At 43.2% G+C, this 26,883-nt stretch overlaps 1 protein-coding gene across 3 annotated transcripts in view; it reads right to left on the bottom strand.

Moving 5' to 3' along the window:
- ST14 (suppression of tumorigenicity 14) overlaps positions 1–26,883 on the bottom strand; it is a 95,464-nt gene that overhangs the window by 11,695 nt on the left and 56,886 nt on the right. For all 3 annotated transcript variants that reach the window (XM_029572791.1, XM_029572792.1, XM_029572793.1), the window contains exons 8-16: positions 25,302–25,441; positions 20,090–20,187; positions 17,451–17,560; positions 14,227–14,357; positions 13,970–14,074; positions 12,636–12,746; positions 11,436–11,549; positions 9,703–9,825; positions 2,729–2,918 (exon numbers count right to left, since the gene is read on the bottom strand). In XM_029572791.1, coding sequence (XP_029428651.1) covers positions 2,729–2,918; positions 9,703–9,825; positions 11,436–11,549; positions 12,636–12,746; positions 13,970–14,074; positions 14,227–14,357; positions 17,451–17,560; positions 20,090–20,187; positions 25,302–25,441 — 1,122 coding nt within the window. The remainder of the gene's footprint in view (positions 1–2,728; positions 2,919–9,702; positions 9,826–11,435; positions 11,550–12,635; positions 12,747–13,969; positions 14,075–14,226; positions 14,358–17,450; positions 17,561–20,089; positions 20,188–25,301; positions 25,442–26,883) is intronic.

The following is a 26,883-nucleotide window of genomic DNA, read 5'->3' on the forward strand; positions in this document are numbered from 1 at the left end:
TGGCATGCCGGGGTGGCTTACTCACCCTCAGTGGCTGCCAGGCTTTCGGAGGTGGGCAGGGGAGTGTCCTCAAAGACTGGCCCTCAGTGCAGTGCTGTGGCCAGCAAGAGTCACCACTGGATGAGTTCTTATCTTCCCTCCTTCCTCTGGCTCAAGAACGCCACCCTCCTCAGATCTCTTTTAGCCCCATGGTTTATCACTTCATAAAGCTTTCTTTGATTTTTAATGAAGGCATATTCTTGCTCTAATCACAATCTCTAACCCATCTAAAAATGATACAAGCTGCTCACACATTTAAAAGCCTTCCTGTTTCTGGCCTGCCCAAGCAGCTTTTAAAGGGGGCAGTGCTATTTCATGCCATTTTGGGGATTCTTGCCTTTTTAATTTGGGACTGGTAATTTCCTTCCACTCCTGATTCAGCTGGAAGTATGAAGAACTAGGGGTGGGATCTGGATCATTTGCAAATTCCCAGAGTAATTTCCCCCAGTTTTATATTCCTTTCCATCAGCTATGGCAGCAACAAACCTTAGCCAGAGTTCATACAACCACTCTCCATTTAGTGCATGCAACTGTGGTCATCCAATATGGCCGTCAAGAGACACTGCTGAACAGCAGCAATGGTTTCCTTCAGCCTGGGCGCTGTGAATGCTCTCTCTGAGGTATCCCCAACCCTGGCTGACCTAGGGAGCAGAGTTTTATTCTGGGACATGAACCTAGGTCTTCTGCATAACAGTACTGTCGCTGAGCCACTGGTCTGTCCCTGGGATACTTAAAAGGTTTTAAAGCCGGTCAGAAGCTCAAAACCACCTCTTACCTTCCTCAAACTCTCCTAGAAAATTTTCCTAAGACAAGCCCCTATATTTTGAGTCACACATCACCACAAAAGCATTTAATCATACTTTTATGAGCACATTTTCTATAGTAGCCCAATCTTACCCTTGCTAGCTATCCAGTGGTAAGGTATAAAAGTATTTGTGTATTACAAATACACCCATCACAAAGGTTTCCGTCCTTTCTGTACTGTTCATAATCAGATATTTATGATAAAACAATATCAATCATTTCATGCAGGAGACACAAGAGCTACATAGGGGCTGTGATGAAATGGGAATCTTTGTGCCTGTTGAGATTTCTTATTTTTGTTTCTGTGAAAAGGCCTCCTTTCCCTTGCAATCCTTGAACTGACAGACAGGTAAGCAACCTAACCCCTACGGGGCTCTAGGGTTTATGGCAGCTAAGAGTGAGCAGCTTAACCTGCTTTATACCCAGTGAAGCTTGGAATGCACATTCCCCTAATAATGTTGATCAGGAAGCTTGTGCCTTGGGCTTTCACTAGTTGTACAGTACCAGGCCCAGGGTGACCCAGCCCACAATTTGACAGAACTCTCCAGTCTTGGCTGGGCACCCAGAAAGACCAGATCTGTGGTCCTGTCCCAGCTCTACACATCCTTGCGAGGACGGCCTTTCCTGAAACTTCCCAGGGACTGGCTAAGTATAGTAAAACATGTCCTGTTAGTATTAACTGTACGAATCCATGCTATGTTTTCAAATTAGGTCTTTTTTTTCCATTCCCTATTCTGGCTATTTGTTAATAAACTCTTTAGTTTGCTCTGTCCTGTTACTGTTTATTGATCCCAGGATTTTTTTTATATTTGGTCTGTATGTGCATTTCTAGGAACTGCATGACCCTTGAGTTATGTGGTGTTTCACGGTCCCTAGAAACCAGCAGGGCATAGTTTATGGGCGAGAAGCTGCCAGGTCAGGTACACATACACAGATGCACGCAGGCCTGGGCAGTGTGTGGCAGTGTGTGGGTACTATGAGTAGTGCCACGACATTACATGAAAGGGGATTCTGTGACAAGTTAGTTTAAAAGAGTTTCAAAAGGGTAAGTTTAACATTTGGATTGGATTTCCTCCATGCTGATGTCAATGCAATTCCTCTATCCCTATTTCAGATGTTGCCAATGTCATCTAGGGGAAACACATATTGCATAAGAGATAATGAGGCCCATATATGATGAAACGGATGGTGTATTACACTATTCAGAGGGGATGGATACATCCTGAAAAGCTGCATAAAGGTAGTTTACAGGACTCTTCCTAAGATATGCACAGCCTCGGAGCAGCATTCTGTTTACTGAAGTTGGCAAATATCTTTCTGCTGGAAGAATTTTTAGGCCCTGAAAGTAGATTGAGCCATCATTGCTCAGATTAAGTGTATCTCCTTCCTGTACGGCTTACTCACATGATACAAGCCTAAACAGGAGAAGTCTTACTGATCTTTCAAGAGGTGTCCCTACAGGGCACAGGAGAACAATCTTTACATCACTGCTACAGAGTCAGAGCCCAGGATGTTATCTGTTGACTTTCGTCTCTGGCCCTCTTCTACGATATAAAAGGATTGCCGTTCCTTAGTGAATATCATTCTCCTTTGCTAGGTCCTGATAGTCTAAATAGAGAGAGAATGGAGAACCATCTCCCACAAACCTGAAGTTTAATCCATGCTAAACAAATCCAAAAGGATGCCATAAACTGTCCCAATCTGTGAAAGGTTCTCTATCTGCCATTTTGGAGACCAGCTGAATTACAAAAAATGAGCTTCTCAACAAAGGTAAAAAAATAAATAGCAGAAACTATGGGAATCTCTAGCTCCGTATTTGAATTGATTGATAAAAACTATCCTTCCCACCCCCATCCCTCTTATTTCACATTTATCCAACACCCACCTTGCTCCTGCAGCATTTTGAAAACAATGTGCCGCTGACACCAGCCACTTGTTTGAGACCACGGAAGCACCACAGATGTGTTTTCCATCTATCGAGGTGTGCAGACTGACCTGCCACGGCCACTCTCCTACATATGCATTGACACCACCTACAATGCGACCTTTCGTGGTGATAGGTCGGGTCCCACAGCCTGTTGGGGGTGGGGAGAGAAGAAGAGGCAAATGCAAATGAGGAGGCAGAGCTTGTTATTCACTGCATGTACATAATAGCGAGGAACTGTTCCTCTAGCACTCTTCATGATATTCTCAAATAAGCTGCAAGTGTCTCTTGATTTGGACTCCCACTAGTACTTATCTTGGCATCAGTTATACGCTTTTTATCAAGGTGCTGTACATGACACAACCAAATTAAAAGGGCATGAACAACACACCTTAAATTCAAAGGCAAGTTAATCAAAAAGGGTACAAGAGAAACCAAACAATAAAACTAAGACAATAGCAAGCTTTCTTACCGGTAAACAGGGTTCTCCATAGTTCACAGGATAATTTGTCATAATGGTGGACGAGGTCATCAGATGGATCCAGTTCTCAAAGCTCAGTAAAGTCTTTGAGCTTGTGTGGTAACAAGGCTGGCTGCTAGGTGGCTCCCTGCCTGCAGGGGTCCTCAGTGGGCCACTTGGACCCACCTCCACCTTGAAGGCCAGCCCTATTTAAACCCTCCCTGACAGTTTACTCCCCATCTCAGCGTGGAGTTTCTTCTCTGACTTTGGCCCCTAATCCATGTATTCTTTGTCTGGTATTCTTATACCTTACACCTGTGTATACTTTGCCTTGATCTTGCTCTGTTTAGGCCGCCTGGTGGCCTTCCTTGCCTTGTGTTCCTTGTCTTGCTCTGTTTAGGTCTCCAGGTGCTTTCCTTGCTTTGCTCTGGATTAGGCCTCCCAGGGGCCTATATCACCAATGTGTTCTAGCTTGCCCTTGTCCTGTGTTTGGGTCACCCAGTGGCTTTCCTTGGCCTGCTAGTGGTCCCCTTGTGCCATCTGTTGTGCCTGCATTGTCTAGTCCTCATCTGATTGTGGTCCTATGTTGCTCTGTACTTGCCTGTCCGCCCCTACCTTGTTGGTGCACATCCTGTTTGTTGTCCGTGTGACCGGGGCATTTTCGTGTCCCGTACCTCTCCTGCTTGCAGTTTCCAATTGGAGTCCTCTCCCTGATCCTGTGCACTGCCCTCCATAAGACATGCCAGCCACTAGCACCGGAGGGCTCAGCCCACAGGGAAGGTGGTTGGTCAGGCAAAAGATCCCACACCTGACCTGCCTGCTCATGACCCCTGCATTTTCCCACCTAGGGAGCATCACCAAATCTGCCAGCATGGCCCTGACAGTGTGGGAGTTCTGCACATTGCTTCATGAGTCCCTCAGTCTCTTCTACAGCTTAAGCTTTAGTGAGGTAGTCAAACTCCCAGGGAGGCAGGTGGGTTTAAGTATGGCTACTTTATCCTGCTGTCTACAGAGAACCCTATTTACAGGTAAGTAAACTTGCTTTTTCCATCAACAAACAGAAATGAATTAGCCATAAAGTATTGGGAGTCCCAAACTGAGCACTGCAGAGCAATTACTTAGAAAGGGAGAGTGAATACGCTGCGCAGAACTGCTTGTCCAAAGTTACTGTCTCCTCAGGATATGTTGTCCAGATGACCAAGTAGCAGCTCTGCAAATTTCGTCAGTAGAAATGGTCCCAAGATGAGCCACTGACCGCCATAGCTCTCACTGGATGTGCCCTGTAAGGGGAATTGGGGAACCATCTCACACTTAGGTTCCTCCTTATTCTATGTGCCCAAAAGCTGCAGGATCAGCAACCACAGACTAGGAAGTGAAAGGCAGAGGTGGCTGTTGACTCTGAGGGGCATAGAGGCATTCATCTGCCAACCAGAGATGCTGTCCTGGAAGGAGTGCTGTCTGCCAGGTGCCAAGATCTGAGACATCAGAGAGACTGCCAAAATCATCAAGCCTAATGACTATTATCCAACGCTGCTCATCCATGTTGGCATGAATGAAACTGTTAAGTATCCCCTGGAACATATCAAAAGTGACTTCTTGAGAGCGAGTGAGAGCGAGAGCGCGAGACTGAAGCAGATAGGTGCACAGATAGTTTTCTCCTCCATTCTGCCAATAGAGGATAAAGGCAGAGGAAAAAAATTAGCATTCTGGAGATGAATGAATGATTGCGTAGTTGTTAAAGAGTGCATTTTAGCTTCCTGAACCATGGGATGGTATTCTAAGTATTGCTGATCAGAGATGGTGTCCACCTATTACAGAAGGGATGAAGTGTCTTCCAGCACAGACTGGCAAATCTACTGAGGGCGGCTTTAAACTAGGATTGTCGGGGATGGGAAAAAAAAAAAAAAGCAAGCATTCAAGTAAGTAAAACATTAAATACTTGTATAGTAGCCAGAAGAAAAGTCAACATCTGGAAAGCTATATACTAATACCCATAATATGGAAAATAAAGTCCTAGATTTAGAGGGGGTCATGGAAGAGGCTGACTTGGATGTAGTGGTTGTCACAGAGACTTCGTACACAGAAAACCACAATTGGATTATAGTTATTCCTGACTACAACCTATTCAGGAAGAACAGGATAGGAAGAAAAGGAGGTGGAATGGCACTATATATAAAAATATTAAAGCAACAGAACTGCAGAGTTTATGAGGTAAGAAAGAGGCTCTGAGACTTAATCAGGAAAGACAGACTGGAACATCAATCTATGCTGGTGTGATATACAGACCTCCTTCGCAGGCTGAAGAAATATATAGAGATTAAATGAGGATATTAAAGTTGCTATGCAGGGGGGAGGAGTTATTGCTAGGGGATTTCAAACTGCCAGATGTTGATTGGGACATCCTGGCTAAGGTGTCTTCTAGAAGCATGGAGATCCTTAATTCTCTGGATCATAAACTTAGAGAGAACTCTTTCGTCAACTAGTAACACAACCCACATGGGAGGGGGGGGGGGGGTGTTACTGGATCTGGTGCCAGGCCCCATTTTAGGTATAGGCAACATAGGCAATTGCCTAGGGTGTCAAATACCCAAGGCAGCTATGCCAAGGAGGAGTCTGTTCCGGTCATCCACTTCAAAGTGATGCTATGGCACTCTGGGAGCTCTATCTCCCCCCCCCCCCCCAACTGCCCATTCCCACTCTCCAATTCTACCTATGGGCACCCAAATCCTAAATCCAGTTCTGCCTGGTGTTTACCAATGGGGACAGTGCTCCTGATGTCATAGTGGATGATCATCTAGGATCCAGTGATCACTGAATGGTGTGGTTCAGTATTAGAATGCAGGCATTGAAGGTTCATTCTAAGATGAGGGTCCTACACTTCAGTAATTTGAGGGTGTATTGAAAGCAGAAGATTTTGCTGGTGGTGAAGAGGATCGGTGAGTATTGCTTTGCTGGATAATTTTGGTTCTTAAAGTTTGGAGGAGAGGTGAAATTGTGAGGTAAATTAATCTTTAGTTTGTGTGCTTAATTAAAAAGGAAAAGTGGGTCATTTTTCAGTGTATGTGCCTGACTAAAAGAAAGGAAAGGTAGATAATTTTTAGTGCTTCTTTCTTTACTTCCCACTCACCCCAAAGCACATTCTTTGATTTATAGACTCTTATCCCATATAAGACAAGTGGAGGAGTAGCCTAGTGGTTAGAGCAGTGGGCTACGAACCAGGAGACCAGGGTTCGAGTCCTGCTGTCGCTCCTTGTAACCTTGGGCAAGTCACTTTTTACCCTCCATTGCCTCAGGTACAAACTTACAGGCCAATACAGTAAAGTTTGCGGGCCTACGGTAAAAGGAGGCGTTAGGGACACTAGCGCATCCCTAGCTCCTCTTTTTGGACATGAGCAGCAGCTGTCAGTGAGTTTGACAGCCGCTGTTCTCAAACCCGCGGCTGTCAGCGGGTTCTCAAACCCGCTGACAGGCACGGGTTTGGAAACCGGCAAAATTGAGCGTCCGACTTAATATCGGCAGAAATTAACGCCTACCTTTGGGTAGGCGCTAATTTCTGAAAGTAAAATGTGCGGCTTGGCTATACATTTTACTTAGTGAATCGCGGGGGAATAATTAATAGGGCCATCAACATGCATGTTGCGGGCACTATTAGTTTCGGGGGGTTTGAAGGCGCGCGTTTTCGACATACTATTACCCCTTACTGAATATGGGGTAAAGCTAACGACGGAGGAGAAGAATCCGGAGCGCACTGTACTATATCAGCCTGTGAGATTGTAAACCCTCTGGGGATAGGGAAATACCTACAGTACCTGAATATAATCCACTTTGAAGCGCTGAAAAAAAAAAAGTGTGAAAAGCGGAATATAAATCTAAAATTAAAAAAGACATTTTCACACCAAAAATTAATCAGGGATTTATCTAAAATAAAGGAGCGACCCAGCCCTTATCAATAGATTAATTTTGCAGGTCATTGCCAAATTGACATTAAATACACTACATACATTTTAATTTATGCATCCCTACTCTTTTAGCAAACTAAACTAAGTACTCAACAATATGAAGATGCAGACAGTAGTCCAGCATGAGATGGAGGCCTTTCAGTCTTTTGCTCAGAATGCTACTTGTATGATTATCTACAAGTTGGCGAGAGGTTGTATGTATGTGTGTACCCAGTGCAGTGTAGCCCACTAGCAAGAAGAAGAGGAATGGGAGATTTCAATTACCCCAATACTGACTGAGTAAATGTCACATCAGGGATATGCTAGGGAGGTAAAGTTTCAGATGAAATAATTGACTGCTTCATGGAGCAGCTAGTTCAGGAACCAACGAGCTGGGCATCCATTTTAGGCATCTGGAGGAAAGGTATGCTGAGGTAATCAAGGGATCTGAAGGAATCCTTGTGGAAACTTCTCCTCACCCAGAGTGGAACACTGAGCCTTGATCCTGACAATGAGATCTCTGCCAATCCTAGAGGGAAATGTCAGGCAGGAACTCAGAATGAACCGATTCTACTTCTTCCCCTTCCAATTTGTGAAAGGACCTGAGAAGAATCCACAATGTCAGTGCAAGAACTTACTTCCAGTGCTAGAAGCTCTTGAGGAGAGGTATGCACAAGTGTGGGACTTTGGAAAGCCCCACTATGTAGGAAAGTTTCCTCCATCTTGGAGAGCTGAGGTTCTAATCTCCCTCTAATCTTCAGGGCTTAAGGAAGCAAATACATTTCTTCACTAGCTCTGACAGCTGGGTTCCCTCTGCACTGCAGCTGGAGAAGAGAGATATCTTCAGAAACCCAGACTGACTCATCCTCGCAAAGGGCTGCTGGTAAACCCCCAGGGGGAGGGGACTAGGGCCAGTACTATGGAAGCAGCATCTGCTGTGGTGTTCTATGCCAGTTGTGTTGATAACTCTATCGAATGTCATCAGTCAATGGATAGCACAGGCATTACCTCCTTCCATGCTATAGTGCCCATAGCACGACTCGGGTTTATGGGTATACGTACTCTGCTCTGGCACAATTTATGGCATGTTAGTATGCAGCACCAAGACTTTGCCTTAAATGTAAGTTCCATGCAATGACAGAGATGGTATTTTACCCAGACTCTGATCAGTCCCCAGTCTGGGTAAAACAAATGGCTCAGCACCATGGAGATCTTCCATGCCATAAAGAATGATTGGATTTACTCCAATGAGGATATCTCCCACTTTGGTGTCAAGGAGGGGCCCGCTCCGGTGGAGTCTTGTGTGAATGGTACCGATGTTTTCTTCAGTTCCAAGAGGGAAGGCCCATTTTGTCATTTAAGTGCTCTTCTCCCAGTGCCACAGGCTTCTACACCACACTCAACCTCTGACCTGAGAACTGGCACTATGGGGGAAGTTTTCCTATCTTAAGTTTCTTCACAGAGAATGTGATGCCACTTTGTTCTTGAATAAAGAGCAGCTCTACTGCTCAGCCTCATGTGGAGGCTTCGAGCTCTTACCCACCTGTGCCTTTAAGGCCTCCATCTTCTAGATTTGTTGTTGCTACACCCTAAAAACATCCAACCACAGCTGTAGCAGATGTAGTGCATATCTATGATGAACATCTTGCACCAACAGATGTAGGCCTTGATGCTAACCATGGGTTTTCTTGGTCTTGCCCATTCTCTAATTTTTCTTTTTTTCCAAGAACTTAAAAGTTCTGTTTGAGGGGTTGCCAAAGCAGAGACAGAAAAAATAGGAAATGAGGCAATAAACTTACTAAGATGAAAATATTTGTAAGAGACATTGGAATACATTTGTATGGTAGCTCAGACTAAGACAGACTGAGGGGCTCAGAAAGCAATGTGCATCTAAGAACTGGGTCCATGTCAGTGCTGTCAGATGACATCATCCACACATTATGACTAATTTATACATGTTTGTCAATGGAAAAGAGGAATATTTCTGTAATTTTTATGAAGGACTTCTATACTCTTGTGCTCTTCCATCGTACCAATGTTTTCTGAAAGTACCACTCCCAAAATGCATTATATCCACGTATCACATCATAGTACAAGGCAATGCTGAGAGACTGACAGTTTGCCAAGAGGACCCATGAACAGGTCAGATATATGGCTTTCTTCACCCAGTCTCTAAACGGACATTGCCAACTCTGTTCGGCTTCTTATAATTCCTTGGAAACTGTTGATGGTCTCAAGAAGATGGAACCATCAAGAAACTATTCAAATACGGTCATTGGCCTTCCTCTCTTGTTCATGTTATCATCAAGTCCCAGTTGTTTGCACTGGAATTTGTTTAAACCTTTCTCTGGATGCCATTCAAGCAATAGGCAAACCCTGTTAAGATTACTATATGATATAAAACACACACGATGGTTTGGGGGTTTATATTAGAAAACCTACACTTTCTATCTCTTAGCCAACCAGCCTCCCCAATGCACAGATACCAGCACCTATAGCCCTTTCAAGCACTCTTATAGCAATATATCACCACTTACTGCAGTTTTCTTCATCTGAGCCATCCGTACAGTCCTTCTTTCCATCACACTCTGGGTTGTTCTTGTTAATGCATTGGTTGTTCTTGCATTTGTAAGTATAATCCTTGCAGTTCACTGGGGCCACTGGGGCAGATCAATGCAAGCATTGAGAAAACAAGGTAAGGCAAATTACACAGAGCAGTCCAGCTTAGGAGGCATAGCACAGACTGTGAAACCAGGTAAACAATTAGAATCCCAATGCCAACACTTTGTGCACAACCTTGAGCAAGCGGGTCAGTCTTTTTCCCCAGGCTTCTCCTCAAAGACCTCCATCCCGCTCCACTGCAGAGCAATTTTCTCACAAAATTAAATGCACCCGAAAAAGTGGTCCACTGTCTTTATGCTTCTAAAGCTCTTTCTAGCACAGATTGCGTGAATACTGCCACACTAGTGAACTGCTTTGCCTGCACATAGATTAAGGAGGCAGGTAGCTGCCAATGTGTTTCCATTTAAAAGTGTTTCCTGAGCTTTCAAATGCCAAGAAATGCTTAGGTAGCTAAAGGCTGGAAAGGAATCTCTCTCAGATGGTGAAACCTGTAATTTCTCATTTTATACTTTTCCACCTTCTCTCCCCACTAGGGTTGCCAAGTGGCTCCATTTCTGCTGATCAATTCTGATCGTATTCACTGTATGCATGGACTTGTAGCTCTGATTTCCATAAGTAAAGCAGGACTATAAGTCCATGCAGGCATGTGATAGCATAAAACTAGTGAAACACCAATATCATATGCAAACTAGTCCTGTGATCGACGAACAAAATATGTGAAACACGTTGTATCAAAGATTATCCTTTCAATATACCAGAACGTTTTCTTTCATACCTAATTCTTATATTTTGTTTTTTATATTTTATAATAAATACTTTGGACCTTCATAAAACCCCACAGTTTACAAGCTTTAAATTTTGCTTGTGTTTTCACCGCTCGGGTCATCTTTGATCATTGGTCCTTTTTGACATATCATCTCATTTCGCGTGCTGCTGCCTCTGGGACTCTCCAACCTTTTTTTTCACGTCCTGCTACTTCAAAGATTCTCCAGATATTTTCAATCATTCCAAGAAGGGTCCATTAATTTTGTTCAGACATTGCCCCCATTTTGAATCTTCTTCATTGCTTAGGCGAAACATGATATCATGTCAAAAAGGACCAATGATTAAAGATAACCCCGAGCAGTGAAAACACAAGCAAAATTTAAAGCTTGTAAACCGCGAGGTGTTATGAAGTTCCAAAGTATTTATTATAAAATATAAAAACCAAAATATAAGTATAAGGTACGAAAGAAAACTTTCTGGTATACTGAAATGGTAATCTTTGATACAACGTGTTTCACATAGTATAAAACTAGGAGAGGATCAGCCATTTGGCATTCCTGCTCCCTACCTCCCAAGGACATTTTGAACAGACAGCTATAGATCCATCAAGGACTGGAAAGGAAGCCTCATATCCAAGATTTAACTGGTCAGTAGCCCTCCTACGCTAGCAGAGGGCACCATTACAGGAACAATCTTCCTCTATCAACCCCCCCCCCTTCTACATTTTCTACTCCCTACCATTTCCATTCTCCAAAGGGAACAGGAACTTTACCCCTACAATATGATCAAAATGCCATTGGCACCAGATGCTACCCAGGCCCCGGTGACTGACAAGCCATGGACACGAAACATCAATATCAAGATATTCTTTTATTTTACTTACCAGCACCACAGTTGAACTCATCAGTGCCATCTCCACAGTTGTCAATGCTGTTACATTTCTGGGCTAGAGGAATACATTTCCCATTGCCACACTTTAGCATCTCTGCTGCGCATTCTGAAAATGAAATGACAGCACTTCAGTGACGTTCTGCTCTGCCTCAGACTGAAGGAGATGTGAAAAACCAGGCAATACTGTCTACTATGAATGTGGTTCAGTTCTGTACTGCTGTTGCTGCTCTGGGACCTTCACTGGGACCATATGGATGGACACTGCTGCCAAGGTAACATTATGGGGTGCCAGCCAGTTGAAACTATCTTAGTTCTATACAAGCTTTTAAATACCAGGACTTCTGCAGAACAAAAAAAAATGGTGACACACTTGGGTCATTTTAATAAGAAAATAAAAATAATATCTACTTTCATGGAAATCAAAATTAACTCTTTGTGCAAAGAGCTTGCAAACTTTGCAGACTGCACTACAGATGCTGGTGCATGAGTAGAGGGACTGAAAGGTGATGGAGGGTGAGTTGATAATGGAGGGAATACTCCATGAAAGCAGCATTTAAGGAATATTCAAGAATAAGATGCATGACATATTGATGTAAAATGAGCTGTTTAATCAATTAGGATTTATACAGAAACAAAAACAAAACACAATATCAATCTGCAGAAGTCCTCAGAAGCAACTCTGTGACCCAGCAAGACAGAAGTAACTTGAGTGGGATAGGGGGTGCTGACAACTAAGGAACTCCTTGAACACTATGCAAAGTGACCATGAAATGGCTAAATACTGAAAGACAGCTGAAGAGACAAGGATGGGTTGAAGGTATGAGAAAAGCAAGGGTTTCAAAGTATCAGACAGAGACCAGAGGAGTCATTGTTACCATGCATACACCACAGAAGTAGTAATCACTCAGTTATTATTGCAAACATAGATCCAAAGTGCTCTACAAACATATGCAAAGGATTTCCAGGCATATTAGTAGTCTCTGAGACTAGAAAAGGAAACAGTGAACAAACACAGTGTATCTGACCCCATTCCAAGATCACAGTGTTCAGCAGGAATTGGCAACAAGCTAACAGAAACCCAGCTGCTGAATCCAGGGGAGGGAGCAGCAGGAAAGATGGCCGTCCAATTATGTTAACAAAGAATGACAGTGGGAGTAGAGGGGGAGGAGTTTGCAAAAAGTGTTTCACTCACCACAGCCAAGTTCATCACTGTTGTCTCCACAGTCGTTCACGGTATCACACACCCAGAACTTTGGCTGACAGATCTTGCTTTCCTTGCACTGGAACTGGTCTTCTGTGCATGCTGGAGAGGAAGAGAAGAAGCAGAACTTATCTCTCTCTCTCTCATATACAGAGTCAATTCTTCCACTAGGAAAACTAAAATGGTCGCCTAAGGCACAAATGGTTTTGTTTTGTTTTTTTTTGGGGGGGGAGGGGTAAGCAGCAATCTCCCCCTCCCAGAAACTTCCAGGTGGTACCTAATCCCTTTTAAGGTCCATCACTACAAGAGAAGACAATGGATGCTAGCTAGCTGTGGAGGGGAGAGCAGGTGGAAAGACAGGAAACTAGAGGAGGGTGCTAAGCAGGTGAGAGTGGGGGTGGGGAAATAGAGGATTCTGGGCAGTGCAAAAAAGGGGGCAAAGAAACTGGGGTAATGTTGGTGTGCTGGATAGGCAGGGGAAAAGGAGGAGGATGGTGGTGAGAAGAGAGGATGTATGCCGGACAGGGGGATAAAGAAAAGGGATACTGGGTACCATGGACATGGGGCAAATGGAGGGGGAATACAGGACTTGGCAGAAAGTGAGAGACAGAGAGCAAGGTGGATGCTGAGAGGGGCAAGAAAAGAGGACTCCGTGCCTGACCTGTCACAGACAGGCAGGTGCGCAAGGGGCGCTTAATACCCTTTCATCACATACTTACACTGTCTTATATATTTAAACTTTATGGGGTAATAAACAGAGTTTGCACCTTGTACTCTGATCACAGCACTACATTCCAGAACTCCCTCCAGAATTCCCATTTTTGTTGTTCAAGCCATCATTCGGCTTCCCACATACCAGTGTGACCCGATGAGGCTCAGCACAGCCGTGCCCTTGATACTTAGATTCAGAATGGTGAGGAGGTAGTAAGTAAGCACAGGAAGCAGCTTTCAAGAAATGTAATACATGCATAAAAAGCAGGAACACAAAAAGGTACCTTTGAGGAGATCTTAAAAAATAAACCCAAGACTTTTTCCCAAAGGTACCTTTGTGTTTATGATTTTTATGTTTTGGTTTTTTGTAATATAATTTGTTTAAGAAAGTCTCTTATTGATAACGCAATCTCGGTTTTCATAGTTAATATACTACATTCACATTTCCACCACTCTCTGTTTTGTCTTTGCTCACTATGTGGTGGGTGCGTCATTTTTTAAATAATGCAAACAGCTACTAAACCTAGTAAGGCTACTGTTCAACATTCAGGTTGCCTAACCTGCTTTCAAAATAAAATATAAAACTGTGATTTTAAGAACTCCTGAAGACTCACTGCATGATAACTCATCACTGAAATCTCCACAGTCATTCCAGCCATCACACTGCAGTGCTTTGGATATGCATTGTCCTGTCTTGCAGGTGAACTGGTTGGGGCAGGCTAGGAAGAAGAAACAAACATGATCAGTCATGGGGTTACATTTCATATCCACATGGTCTCTAGTTCTTGCAAACATATTATAGTTGAAATACTCAGCCAGACCAGTGTAAACAAGCTGCCCAATCTCGTATTACCCCATGCTGATTACTTACGGTTGCTGGCCTCATAGGACAGATACTCCGCCAGGAAACCGGTGTCAGAGTACGATTTGTCAGAGTGGAACCGGACTTCAATTTTATTGGTGTTGCTTGCCACCACAAACTGGGGGAGTTCTCCACAGTACCTGAACACAGAACAGAGGCAGCAGAGTATGTTAAACTGGCCAGGGAAGGCTGAGTGGCAAGTGCTGTACACTGTCAAAGAGTACCTGGGTTTGGATTCCCAGGTGCAGCTTCTACTCCTTGAGCTGGCCGGGGATGCTATAGAGAACTAGCAGTCTCCAGGGAGGAGGAATGTTTCTGTTCTTGTGCAATGGTGACACCTACTGGCCAGAATCAGCAGACTCAAGTTTGTGACCACTTGCCAAGAACTATCATTGTGATGGGTGGGCAGAGATGGGAGGACATACAATACAGGGAAAGTCCGCAGGTGGGTGTAAATGAAAGCTCATGGCACTGTAGCCCAATAAAGGCCAGTTCAGAATGAGCTGAAAGTCCAAATGAGCAAGCAAAACCTTCCAATTAAAAAAAAAAAAGAAAGGTGCATGGGTAACAATATCTTAGTTGCAAGAGGAAAGAAACTTAGGAGGAATCACACTGCTATGAAATGGAAGCCTTTAAAAGTTTCCTGATAACAAAGATGTATAAACACAACATGTACAGACAATTCCCGTAAATGCTGATAAATCCACTGAAGAAGGTTCCGCACAATTTGTGATGAATGAATCACAAAAGATAATGTCTGCATCAAAAAAGGAGGAGCTTGAAAGTGTTGGGCTTGATGAGCAAGTTTGCTTACCAGTAATGGGGTTTTCTGTTGCTAGCAGGATGAATTAGCCATGATCATGTGACTTCATCCAGCAACACTGTACAGAACTCTCGCCCCAAACTAATGGAGCTTTGAACTCTACTGAGCATGTGCGGGAGCTCCCTCACGTGCATTGCCTCAGTCTTCTCAGTCCATATCAAAGCTGGAAGATTAGTCTACTCTTTAGGGAGGAGGGTGGGCATCTCATGGCTAATTCATCCTGCTATCTACAGAACACATAGCTTACTGTAAGAAAACTTGCACTCTTCTGTCAATAACAGGGCTGAATTAGCCATAATCTGTGGGGAGTCCCAAGCTGAGGGTTGCAGCACAGCATTTACTGGTAAGCAACCTTGATTCCACTGTGAACAGCAGACTATCTTCTTAGCATATGGTGCAGCACTGCCTGCCCAACCGCACTGTCTGGCTATCCAGGCAGTAATGTGATGTAAAAGTATGCACAGACGACCAAGTAGCGGTTTTTATATGAGTAAGTTGACTGCTTTACACCAAGGTTCCTTATCTTTCTTTTTGGCAGTATAGGAACCATACATGATTTCATGTAATAACTATTAACTGAACTTCTTATATCTGAATTTTTTATGCACCAGACTCAACAATAATAATATTGTTTGCAGTTGTTTGGGGCGATAGGGTGGGAGGGGGGCTTGAAGGTGGAAACAAACATTTTTGTAAACCGTATATTTGGAAACATTGTATTCATACACTGTTCAGTGTACCATATACTTCCTTTGATGTTGTAATTCGTTATGGTCAGTTCAATAAAAGTTGCATTTAAAAAAAATTGTGCACATATATTTTACATGCATAGTAACCCAGAATTAAACGCAAAGGCTGGTATTTTATAAAGTAGGTATGTACAGCGCTTTTGAAGACACCCACTGTATGTACTTGCATATAACCCTAGAATTCAGCATAACACTCTGCTTCAACAGCAGGGGGAATGAAGAAAAGTGGATCTATATATAGACAAACAACAAGGACTGAATTACATAGTCTGGGTAAACAAATAAGCATGGGTGTAACTTGCTCATTGCGGCGGTTACTACCCCTAATTAATTAAGCTAGATATTTCACTTAGATGCAGCTCCAACTCTGCTCTCTACATTAATGGTGGGGGTGGAAGGGAAATAGAACCAAAAGGTTACTAAGAGCCAAGAGTAACATAAGTATGAGAAAAAAAAAATTGTGCAAAACTTGCTGGGCAGACTGGATGGGCATTTGGTCTTCTTCTGCTGTCATTTCTATGTTTCTATAATTTTATGCTCCAAAATATGCCTGAAAAGCTGAGTTAGGCCAATGTGCAGATCACAGCCAAATTTTAGACTAAAAGTATGGTTGCTACACATTGAGGCCAATGTGGACATGCCACGTTAGGCTACCTATTAGTACATTAGCAAAAATATAAACTAGGTATTATGCTAATTATTTAAAATGATTGATTTTTAATACAATATTCATGCACTATGTTCTGTTTTAAATAATTTAAATTATTTTACGAACTGAGAATTGTCATGCCTTGTTTGTCTATATTTAAGGAAACACGGTCAACATCCAAATTTATGCATGCTAGGAACCAACATAAAATGTTGCTTCAGTGAGTAAGATCAACTGATAAAAAACGCCAGCTTTGTTTTTAAATGAAATTTACCTTACTACAATAAGGCATTGAGATGTTTGCAAAGCAAATAAGCTAGATCTGAAAGTATATCATTAGGGTGAAGTTAAGTGGCAAGGATACATACTTGGCCTATTTCTGACAGTTCGTTGTAAGCACCACTGTAGGCCATCACATTTTTAACCTTGGCCTATATGCAGGTTTCACATGTTCCTGGTTTAGGAGGTTAAAAAAATGATGGTTGGCTTATAATGGAAAGGCCTGTATGCAAGTATATACGGGTACTTTGAATCTCTAGTTTGCCAGTACCTCCACCAGTTCATCTAGATCCTCCAGCATTTCACCTTGAATCCCTAAAAACAACAACTACAGACAAAAGACAAATGCAATTTCAAGTGCATGAGTCCATTAGGAGGTGTGAAAGTGTACGGACAAGTTTATAATGTATGCGTATGTACCGCTTACAAACCAGCAATTTGTGCGCGCAGTGGCAAACCACACCCTTAAACTGCCCCCTTTTTAACCTGTTCACATTTACGCATGGCACTGCAAGTACACACAGCCTTCTCAAGGTTTATTAAATAGCATATGCGCACATACACGCTGCTCACATGCAAATGTGCTAATTTTAAACCAGCAGAACTCTCTGAAAACTGCCTCCTAAAAAGCACCACATGCACAAGATCTGAGATGTAACAGCAAAACACCAAGTCACATCAGCTGTAGGGGCTCTTCTAAAGCCAAGTGGAGGTTCCCAAGGCATCTCCTCACCTTTGCTTGTTGATCTCCACGTAGTCTTTGGTGCAGGAGCTCACAGAAACTCCAGGCTCTGCTATGTAGAACATATTGAAGCGTATCTTCACATTCTTGTCACTGGGAACCTATACAGAGGTGGTGCAGGGAGAGAAAAACAAAAGTCAGGTCGTCTACTGAACAGCTAGGGGCAAAGAAGGGTACCCCTAAAGGGAAAGCTGGAAGATGAAGGGGGTTCTCTTTAAGGGTGGTCCTTTCCAAGACTTTATGTTCTCCTAAAGTCTAAAGGAACGATGGAATTGTAAAGCTAAATTAGTTGGGCGGAGACTAAATAGGCCATCCGGTTTAAAAAAAATAAAATCCTTCTGAACGGTATCAAACCCAAGAGTGAGCTCTTCACAGCACCAGCATGCAGAGGTCCACATCCAAAGGCTTTGTGCAGGTAAAGTATGGTGTTATCTGCACAAAAATCAAGATTTGCATATCTCTCCCCTCACCAAACGCATGCAGTACATTTTGCACGTACTAAATTTATCCAGATAAAACTGGACATTGCTGGAGACATTCCAGAAGCAAAGTTAAACTTTAGCCAGGGAGCGCATATACTGAGCATTCTCTGGGCTAAATTTACCATATGAGTCTGGTTGGAAAAACAGCTGTCCCATCGTTATCCAATAAACTTATGAGCATAACTATCTGCGTGTAGTCAGCAGCAGACTTATCTGGGTAAGTCCTGCTTATATGAACCTTTAGGCAGCTTGCTCGCAACATAAAAGAATTTGAGGACCAGCCAACTGCCATGCAGAGGACCTGGGTTCGAGTCCTTGGCCCAGCTTCTGCCTCCTGGACCTCAAGATGGTTTGAGGCAGCATTCGCAGGTTGGGTGGAGGCAGAGTGTCTCAGCCATTGCTCAATGGAGATATCTACTGGCCAGACGTAGGGTCCATGTTAGCTGGGTACCAAGGTTTGTGGCCTCTGGCTCAGGACTGTGTCATTGTAATGGTAAGGCAGAGTTGGGAGTGGCGGGGAGGGGAGGGGGAATATAAAAATAGAATAAAAATTTTGGGTAATTACGAATGAAGATGCATGGTACCATATATCAATAAAGGTGAGATCTGATTGAGCCGGAAGCCCAACGAAAGAAGAGGAAAGTGCTGGGCCGAAAATAATCATATTTTGGATTTATACAGGGCCACGGTGTGCTTTGCATATTTTTCTACAGTACAGCCAACCACCTCCTGAGCTGGATGGTCTTTAAGGCACATTTTTGGCACCAGAAATGCATGTAAGTTGCCAAACAAGAGAAGGCACAAACTTGTTCTAATAACTTAGGGGCCAATGCAAAAAATATGCACCAAAAGCGGGCGCAGAGTGTTCAGCACCCGCTTTCCTAATGTGTCCCCAGGCACTTCTCCTGGGGGCGCCATGCAATATTTAAATTAGGGGTTGCACTGCCAAAGAGGTGTTAGGGTCGATTACACGCCCCTAGTGCCTCCTTGGCAGCAGGCGTCCAGGAGAGGTTGGCTGTCCACGGGTTAAGATAACGGACGCTGAATTTATCAGCATCCATTTTCCTAACCAATGCGCAGCCACGGGTTAGGGAAACAGACGCTGGTGAACTGAGCATCCGTTTCCCTAACCTGACCACTGGCACTCTTTTCATTCCTCAGACTTAAGATGGCCACGATATTCAGTCTGAGGATATACAGAAAAGCAGTATTTTCTGCTTTTCTGTACAACTTTTTGGGGTGCTCAGAAATTAACGCCTGCTCTGGGCAGGCGTTAATTTCTGAGTGTAAAAATGCATGGATTGGACGCTTTTTTTTTTTGCATGTGGGGTGACTAATAACCTTATCTTCATGCATTTACATGTAATGAGTGCCATTAGTTTTGTGGCGCACTGGATGTGTGTTGTGAACGCGCTAATCCTTTTATAGCATAAGGGGCTGTGGACGTGTGTCCAAAACGTGCGCCTGACCGCGGGTTAAACAGTGCACACGACTGAGCACTGTCTCTAAATCAGTTAGGTAAAATAAGGTCCCCATCTTCTTGTGTCCATCCACCAAATTCACATTTCTTTCCACAGACTAGCTCAATTCAGTGCACGAGAGCTGGCCTCAGCACAGTACAAAAAAGAAAGAAAGTGAATAACTCAGTTTCACTGATAATGTGTTAGACTACTCTAATTTTGTTTAGATTTATAAAGGCAAAGAAAGTTTTGTCTGTTTCTAAACACTGACTTCCATCATCTTATCTGCAAGCACAGATGGCCATGTAACCCTTGAACTGGTTAAGAAAGAGCTGGACAATTTCATGAACACTGCTTAACGGCCATGACAAGATACCATAACACCAAGCAGAAGAGATGGCTTAACCCAGTGGAAAGCTAAGTCACCACATGCCTACACTATCGTGCAGACGAGATCTCATTTAAACTTCCTTATCAGTTGTAAAGCTGCCAAATGAAAGTGTCTTCAGCAGTCATGCAATGCATTAAAACGTGATTCCAGATCCAAAAGGTAATAAAGTTGCAAGAAGTATAAAATCATAAATCGCCTGCCTCCAGGAGATGATATCAGTCAGTCTGTTTATCTGCTTAAATAACATAAGAATAAATCAGGGTGTGGGCTTGGGGATTTGCTCCATTGCCACTATACCTGTATGTCCCATATGCAATCTATGTCGGGAGGGTAGTGTGCCGGGTAATATGGAGTGGTAATAATCCCACTTGCGTTTCGGAATGTCCCACCACATACTAGAAGAGAAAGAAAAATGGCTTAAGGGAATCCAGGCATTGCATTTGTTCTTTCATAATAGCAGCAGATAAAGGTCAAACTAGGCCATCCAGTCTGCCCAGTTGAGACTGTTCCATTTGAGGTAGACAAGCATGTAAAATTCCCACATGTAATACCCTTAGCTCCACTCCGCCTCCCCCCAGAGCTACAATCATACCACTGCTGTGTTTGGGTTGTAACCACTGCTCTGTGCAGGTTACCCCAGTGTTTTATGCTCATCTGTGTAGATGAGCATACAAAAGTCCATACAATGTCTTACCACCAAGCTTAGAAATAATCCAAATAGCTACCAAAACCAGCATGTGCTGCCCAAACATCCAGCCCCCGGTACACGTGAACCTACTGAACTAGCCACCACCTATCTGGCTAGCCACCACCAATCTGGCTTGTACCGATGGGTTGGTTTCTGGGGAGCTGTAGCCTGTTAGTAGCAATCCAGCTACCCTGAGGCCTGCAGTATCAATTAGGTCGCATGTCTAATCTTTGCCTTTTTTATCATCACCTCTCACCTTACCTCTGCATTTGAGGATCCAAAGGGTAGTTTATTTGCAATATTTCCCCTCCTTACCCTGTTCCTACCAAAACTATAGAATATGACAGCATATAAGGACCATTTAGGTCCATCTAGTTTACCAACACCATCCTAGTCTAATGCCACAGACCATCAACTATTTCAGTCTTTTTTTCTTACCTCTTTGCCACTAGGCATATTCTATGTTTATCCTATGCTTTTTTAAAATTCTGTTATTGTTTTTGTCACCTTTTCTTCTACACATTACACCTTTCCCTATGTATCCTAGCAACCCTCTGGCCTTGGCTATCATCTTATCACACTGTTTTTCTGCCTTGAGACCATCAGACATGATCACCCCAAGGTCTCTCCCTGGTCAATGCACACAAGTTTCTCATCCCTCTCATCTCCACCAAATCATATAATCACTCCCTTGGATTTCTGCACAAATGTACAACTCTGCACTTTCTTGCACTGAATCTTAACTGCCAAGCACTCAACCACTCCTCATTCTGTTTACTTCCTCGGGGATGTCCACACTGCTGCAGATCTTAGTACCATCAGCAAATCTTTTCTACTAATCCCTGCACAATATCGCTAACAAAGATGCTTAGCAAAACGGGTCCCAGGAACAATCCCTGAGGCACTTCACTAAGTCACCCTTCTTTCTTCAGAGTGAATTCCATTTATTAAGGATAACTTTCAAACAACTCTGCCCCATATACACTTGTATACTGACAGATTATAAAGTATGCATATATCTGCTACCCCAACGTACACATGTATATTTCAGTACATGCAAATATTTTGCAATGCAATGAAAGCAAAGCACACACTTTATTTTATAAACATACATGCATTTATTTTATGCACGAAGAAAAAAAACATGCGTAAAACTGATTTATACATGGAAGGAGGGATATTTTAGAATATGCACACATCCTTGAAAACACCAGTTCACCCACTCCTTCCTAGCACTTCATCCTGAATTCCCTCCCTGTTCATCCAGACCTCCCACCCCAAAACAGAAGACAGACAAGTCTATCAATTGCAATTATTAATTATCAGGTGTAAAATTGTGCAAATAAGTTGCCTAAACGTATTTGCATAAATCTCTTATAAAATGGCAACTTCTGCGCTTTAAACTTGGCCCTGCCCCCGATTGCCCCTAGACTATTGTTTTTGTGTGAAACAAAAGATATGTACAAACTTTTGATATTTATAAAATAGCAGGTTTGCGAACATAAGCTATGTATGCGTATATGCACTAATTTTACATGCAACTCCTTTGAAAGTGTACTCGTGTTGTCTATCACTCAACCAGTTTCTAACCTAGTCTACCACCATGGGGCCCACATCCAGACTGATCAGTTTATTTATGAGCCTCCTATGTGGGACTGTATCACAAGCTTTGCTGAAATACAGATAAACCACCTTCATCACAAGCCCTTGATCTAATTATAAGAAATTGATCAGATTTTGTAGACACGACCTCCCTTTGATAAAACCACGCTGCTTCGGATTCTACAACTCGCTGAATTCTAGACACTCAGTTATCCTTTCTTTCAGTAGAGTCTCTATTAAATGTTCCTACCCACTGAGGTTAGGCTAACCAGCCTGTCGTTCCCAACCTCCTTCATGAAGGAGGTACAACATCCACCCTTCTCCAGTCCCACAGGATCGCAACCATCTCTAAAAATCTACTGAACAGATTCTTCAGCAGTCCTCCTAGAACCTCTCAGGGCTTCCTTACTATCCTAGGATCCCCATGGCTTTGTATCCTTGCAGTTTTGCTAGGTCTGCATAAACCCTCTCTTACGTAAAATGATGCTTCTATCCCTTCTATCATATATACTCCTGCAACAACCTGCAGTCCATCTCCAATCCTTTCATCAGTAAACAATTATCAAAAGTCTGTATCATACGTGCTTTGTATGACCTCTTCTTCCCCTCTCACGCTAACAATTCCACCTTTGCATTTCTTCCTTTCACTGACATACCTGAAAAAACTCAATCAACTCTCTTTACGTACATAAGAACATAAGGCTTGCCATACTGGGTCAGACCAAGAGTCCATCAAGCCAGGTATCCTATTTCCATCGGCGGCCAATCCAAGTCACAAGTACCTTGCAGAATCCTAATGGTTAGATAGATTCCAAGCTGCTTATCCCAAGAATAAGCAGTGGATTTCTGCAACTCTACAATAATAATGGTTAATGGACTTTTCCTTCAGGAACTTGTCCAAACCTAATAGCTTTCACCACATCCTCTGGCAACAAATTTCGGAGCTTAATTATTTATCGAGTAAATAACTATTTTCTTTTATTAGTTTTAAATGTATTACCCAGTAACTTCATTGTGACACCCCTGATCTTTGTACTCTTTGGAAGAGTAAACAACTGATTAATGTTTACTTGTTCCATTCCACTCATTATTTTATAGTCCTCTATCATATCTCCCCTCAGCCATCTCTTCTCCAAGCTTAAGAGTACTAACCTCTTTAACCTATTTTCATAGGAGAATTGTTCCATCCCCTTTATCATTTTGGTCACCCTTCTCTATCTCTTTTCTAATTCTGTTATATCTTTGAGATATGGTGACCAGAAGTGCACACAATACTCAAGATGAGGTCACACAATGGAGTGATACAGAGGCATTATTATATTTTCTGTTTTATTCTCCATTCCCTTCCTAAAAATCCCTAGCATTCTATTTGCTTTCTTGGTTGCCATTGCACACTGAGCAGAAGATTTAAACGTATTTTCAATGATGACACCTAGATCCTTATCCTGAGAGGTGACTCCTAATGTGAAGCCTTGCATTGTGTAGCTATAGTTTGGGTTACTATTCCCTAATTGCATCACTTTACACTTGTCCACATTAAAATTCATTTGCAATTTGAATGCCCAGTCTCCCAGTTTTGCAATGTCCTCTTGCAATTTGATAACTTTGAAAAATTGTGTCATCAGCAAATCTGATCACCTCACTTGCTGTTCCTATTTCCAGGAGATTTATAAAAATATTAAAAAAGTATTGGTCCCAGAACAGATCCCTGGGATTCTCCACTATTCACCATCTCCATTGGGAAATTTTACCATTTAGCCCTACTCTCTGTTTTCTATTATTCAACCAGTTGGCAATCCACAATAGGACACTGCCACCTATCCCATGACTTTCTAATTTCCTAAGGACACCCACACAGGCTCTCTCACTTTCACATGTGCCTCTCTGAACATGCAGGCTCTCAAACGCACACTCTCAACTCACTCATACACACAAATACTCTACAGGGCCTCAGCCTCTCTCTCGCCTCTGGGCCTCCTCTTCAGAGGTTGCCGCAGGAAGGGCTCCGCAGCAGCCCTGATCTTCTCTGGACACCGTGAGGTGGGATCCACAGCTGGCAGGCCTCCTTTTCTAGGGCCACCACGATTTAGGATCTGCAGCGACCCTGCAGCAAATGCTGCTCCTCTTCTGCACGAGGGCCGATGCTCCTCTCCTTCCTGCCCGTGTGGCTCCAGCAACGTTTTTCTTCCATTGCCACGCGGGCAGGAAGGAGAAGCAGCACTTGGGAGTATTGGAGGTGATTTGTTTACTTCGGGCTGTGGTGGATGAGCTCCATCCCGCCCCGCTCTTCCTGCTGTGTGTGGCTGCGAGCAAAGTTGTGCGCGTGCAGCTTAGAGAGAACACCGGCCGGCACTCAGCACAGGAACAGCACACTTCTCTGCTTAGCTGCTGGTGGGATGAGGTCCACCAGTGGCCGCATGGGCCTCCCTATGTCAGCTATCAGTGCCCCCCCCCATGGCCCTGCACCCGGGGGCATTGTCCCCATCCCACCCCACCTCCCCCTCAGAACACCATTCTTAAACGTCCCAGAGGTGAGCAGTACTTCAGTTCATGAATTTAATTCACTTAAAGTATCTGAAAAGCAGAATATAAATCAAATAAATAAAACACAACAGGGCTCAGGAGGTGCTGGCATCATCAGGTTATACATCAGGCACAGATATCATCATTTCTAGACAGGGCCATCTTTAGCTTCCTATTCCGTTCATGCTTTTGTAGTAATTAAGAATACATTTCTGGCTTATAATTTGGAGAAAGATGGCCTGGCTGTCAAAGGCAGGCAAAATATCATATGGACTACGCCTGCACTAAAGCTAGTTTTTCAGCTAAACAGATGACTCGCTTGGATACAGATTATTAAAATGCTTTGAGTCAGATGGCACTACTGGTATGATCTGTTAGAAAGATACTTGTTTGAAACTAACTTTTGTAAACTGAGCAAAGCTAGCCACAGGGATGTGCTAGAAGGGGCTCACATTATTGTATAATAATAGATTCTCTCACCAAGTGGAACAGAGCTGGTGAGTTTCTTGGTGAGAAATGAGCTATCACCAAAAAAAGCAGCCACTTCTGCCCTGATAATCAATGGAACTAGAAACAGTGAACTTAGTTTGGAAATTGGATCACTCTAGGATTAATAAAGACCTTCCTCACCAGAGCCCTCTGCAAATGAAAAGAAAAAAACAAAAAACACACACTGATGGCTTTCTCTAGACTTACACGTCGTCTTGGGCAGCTGGAAGAATTCTGCTCTGAATCCAGGATAGCGCCCTGTGGCATCAGAGATGAGGGAGACGAGCATGACGTTTTGAGAGGACAGGAAGGTGAGGTTGTACGATGGAGGATAGCTCCCACAGAGCCTGAAAGAAAAGACAAAAAAAAAAAACTCACCCAAGCGAAAGATTTTTCACCTCCACCACCTTCCTCCATCAAGCAAAGAGGGGCAAAAGGATTAACAAAAATGTCAACATTTTAGATGTATGCAGCGCCTGTCATACAGACCAAGCGCTTTTCACTGCAGAAACAACAAAAAAACAGTGTCCGCAGCTGTGGTGGATGGGCCCTAGAAGCACATTTCTGGCACCCAGGCTGAGATAGGAAGCTCAGAGACAAAAGGCAAAAGGAAAAATTAAATGATGAGCCTATAGTCATGCAGTCACTGGGAAGGACACGATTCATCCCATGTGCTCCGATTCACCAGAATACCTCCCCTCACAAAAGACAGGCAGGCATTCCTGTTTAACAGGCTCTACACCCGGCTAGTGATTTCTTACACCGTAAGAGGCATCCCATTTGCATGGAGTACTGTGACGCAAAGAACGATGAGACCATAGGTGCACTATCAATAGAAGTATTAATTATATGGCAGCAGGTGCAGACACAGCGCTTTATAAACAATTAGCATGAGTAAGATTTGCCTAAGTGTCCTCCGACAGGGGACTCAGCAGGGAGAAGTCTGTTTAAACAGCAACAACTGAAAAAAGGTCTTTAAAAAAAGTGGAACCACAGTATTAAGGTAACTGATGTTTTCCAGATTTTGCTTCCTAAATACCAGAGCCCCCTTGATAGAGGAAGGGGGCTCTGGTTATATCCTGGGCTTCTCAGGACAGCAGGTTTCCAGTGAGAAAGCCCTGTAGCTTAAAACATCCATTGGCTTCTCAATGAAGGAATTAGAGAGAAGTTGGAGGCAAAGCAGCGATTGGCCATCATAAGAAAAAAAAATGGAGAAAAGATAACCATCCAGTTATCATTACCATATAAGCAATCTGATACAAACATGGCTAGCTGCCCAAGAGCCATGGGGAAAACTTGTCATCTTATATCCTGCTGCATGAGGAAGAAATAAAACCCTGACTTAATCCAGGTTTAGATTTTGCTGTCCGACAGGCCCAGGGATGGAAGGTAAAACTGCTGCTGCTACAGTGGTGGCCCCTAACAGCCAACCAACGGTGCTAAGGGCATCCCCTCCAGACCCAGGTGACACCTGGCAAAGTCCTTTCCAGGGAGGGACAGAAGCAACTGTCAAAAGGGGAACATTTTAAATTTAAAAAAAACCCCACAACAACCCCTCCCCCTCCATCCTGGCCATATTAAATAGGGATCTTTGTTTTCAGTTTTTATATTTTGCTTGGGAATTTCAATGTTAGAACAGAAACAAAATCAACACAAGAATGACTTTTTCTCCGATTTTTCTCCTGCGTGTCCTATCAAGGTCATTTTTCCCCACGGAATTTGTGTTACAACATTGAAATTCCCTGGCAAAATAAAATAAACCCTGAAAACAAAAGGTCCCTACATTTGA

This window comes from Rhinatrema bivittatum, chromosome 12, assembly GCF_901001135.1.
Source record: "Rhinatrema bivittatum chromosome 12, aRhiBiv1.1, whole genome shotgun sequence".
In the NCBI taxonomy this organism is placed as follows: Eukaryota; Metazoa; Chordata; class Amphibia; order Gymnophiona; family Rhinatrematidae; genus Rhinatrema; species Rhinatrema bivittatum.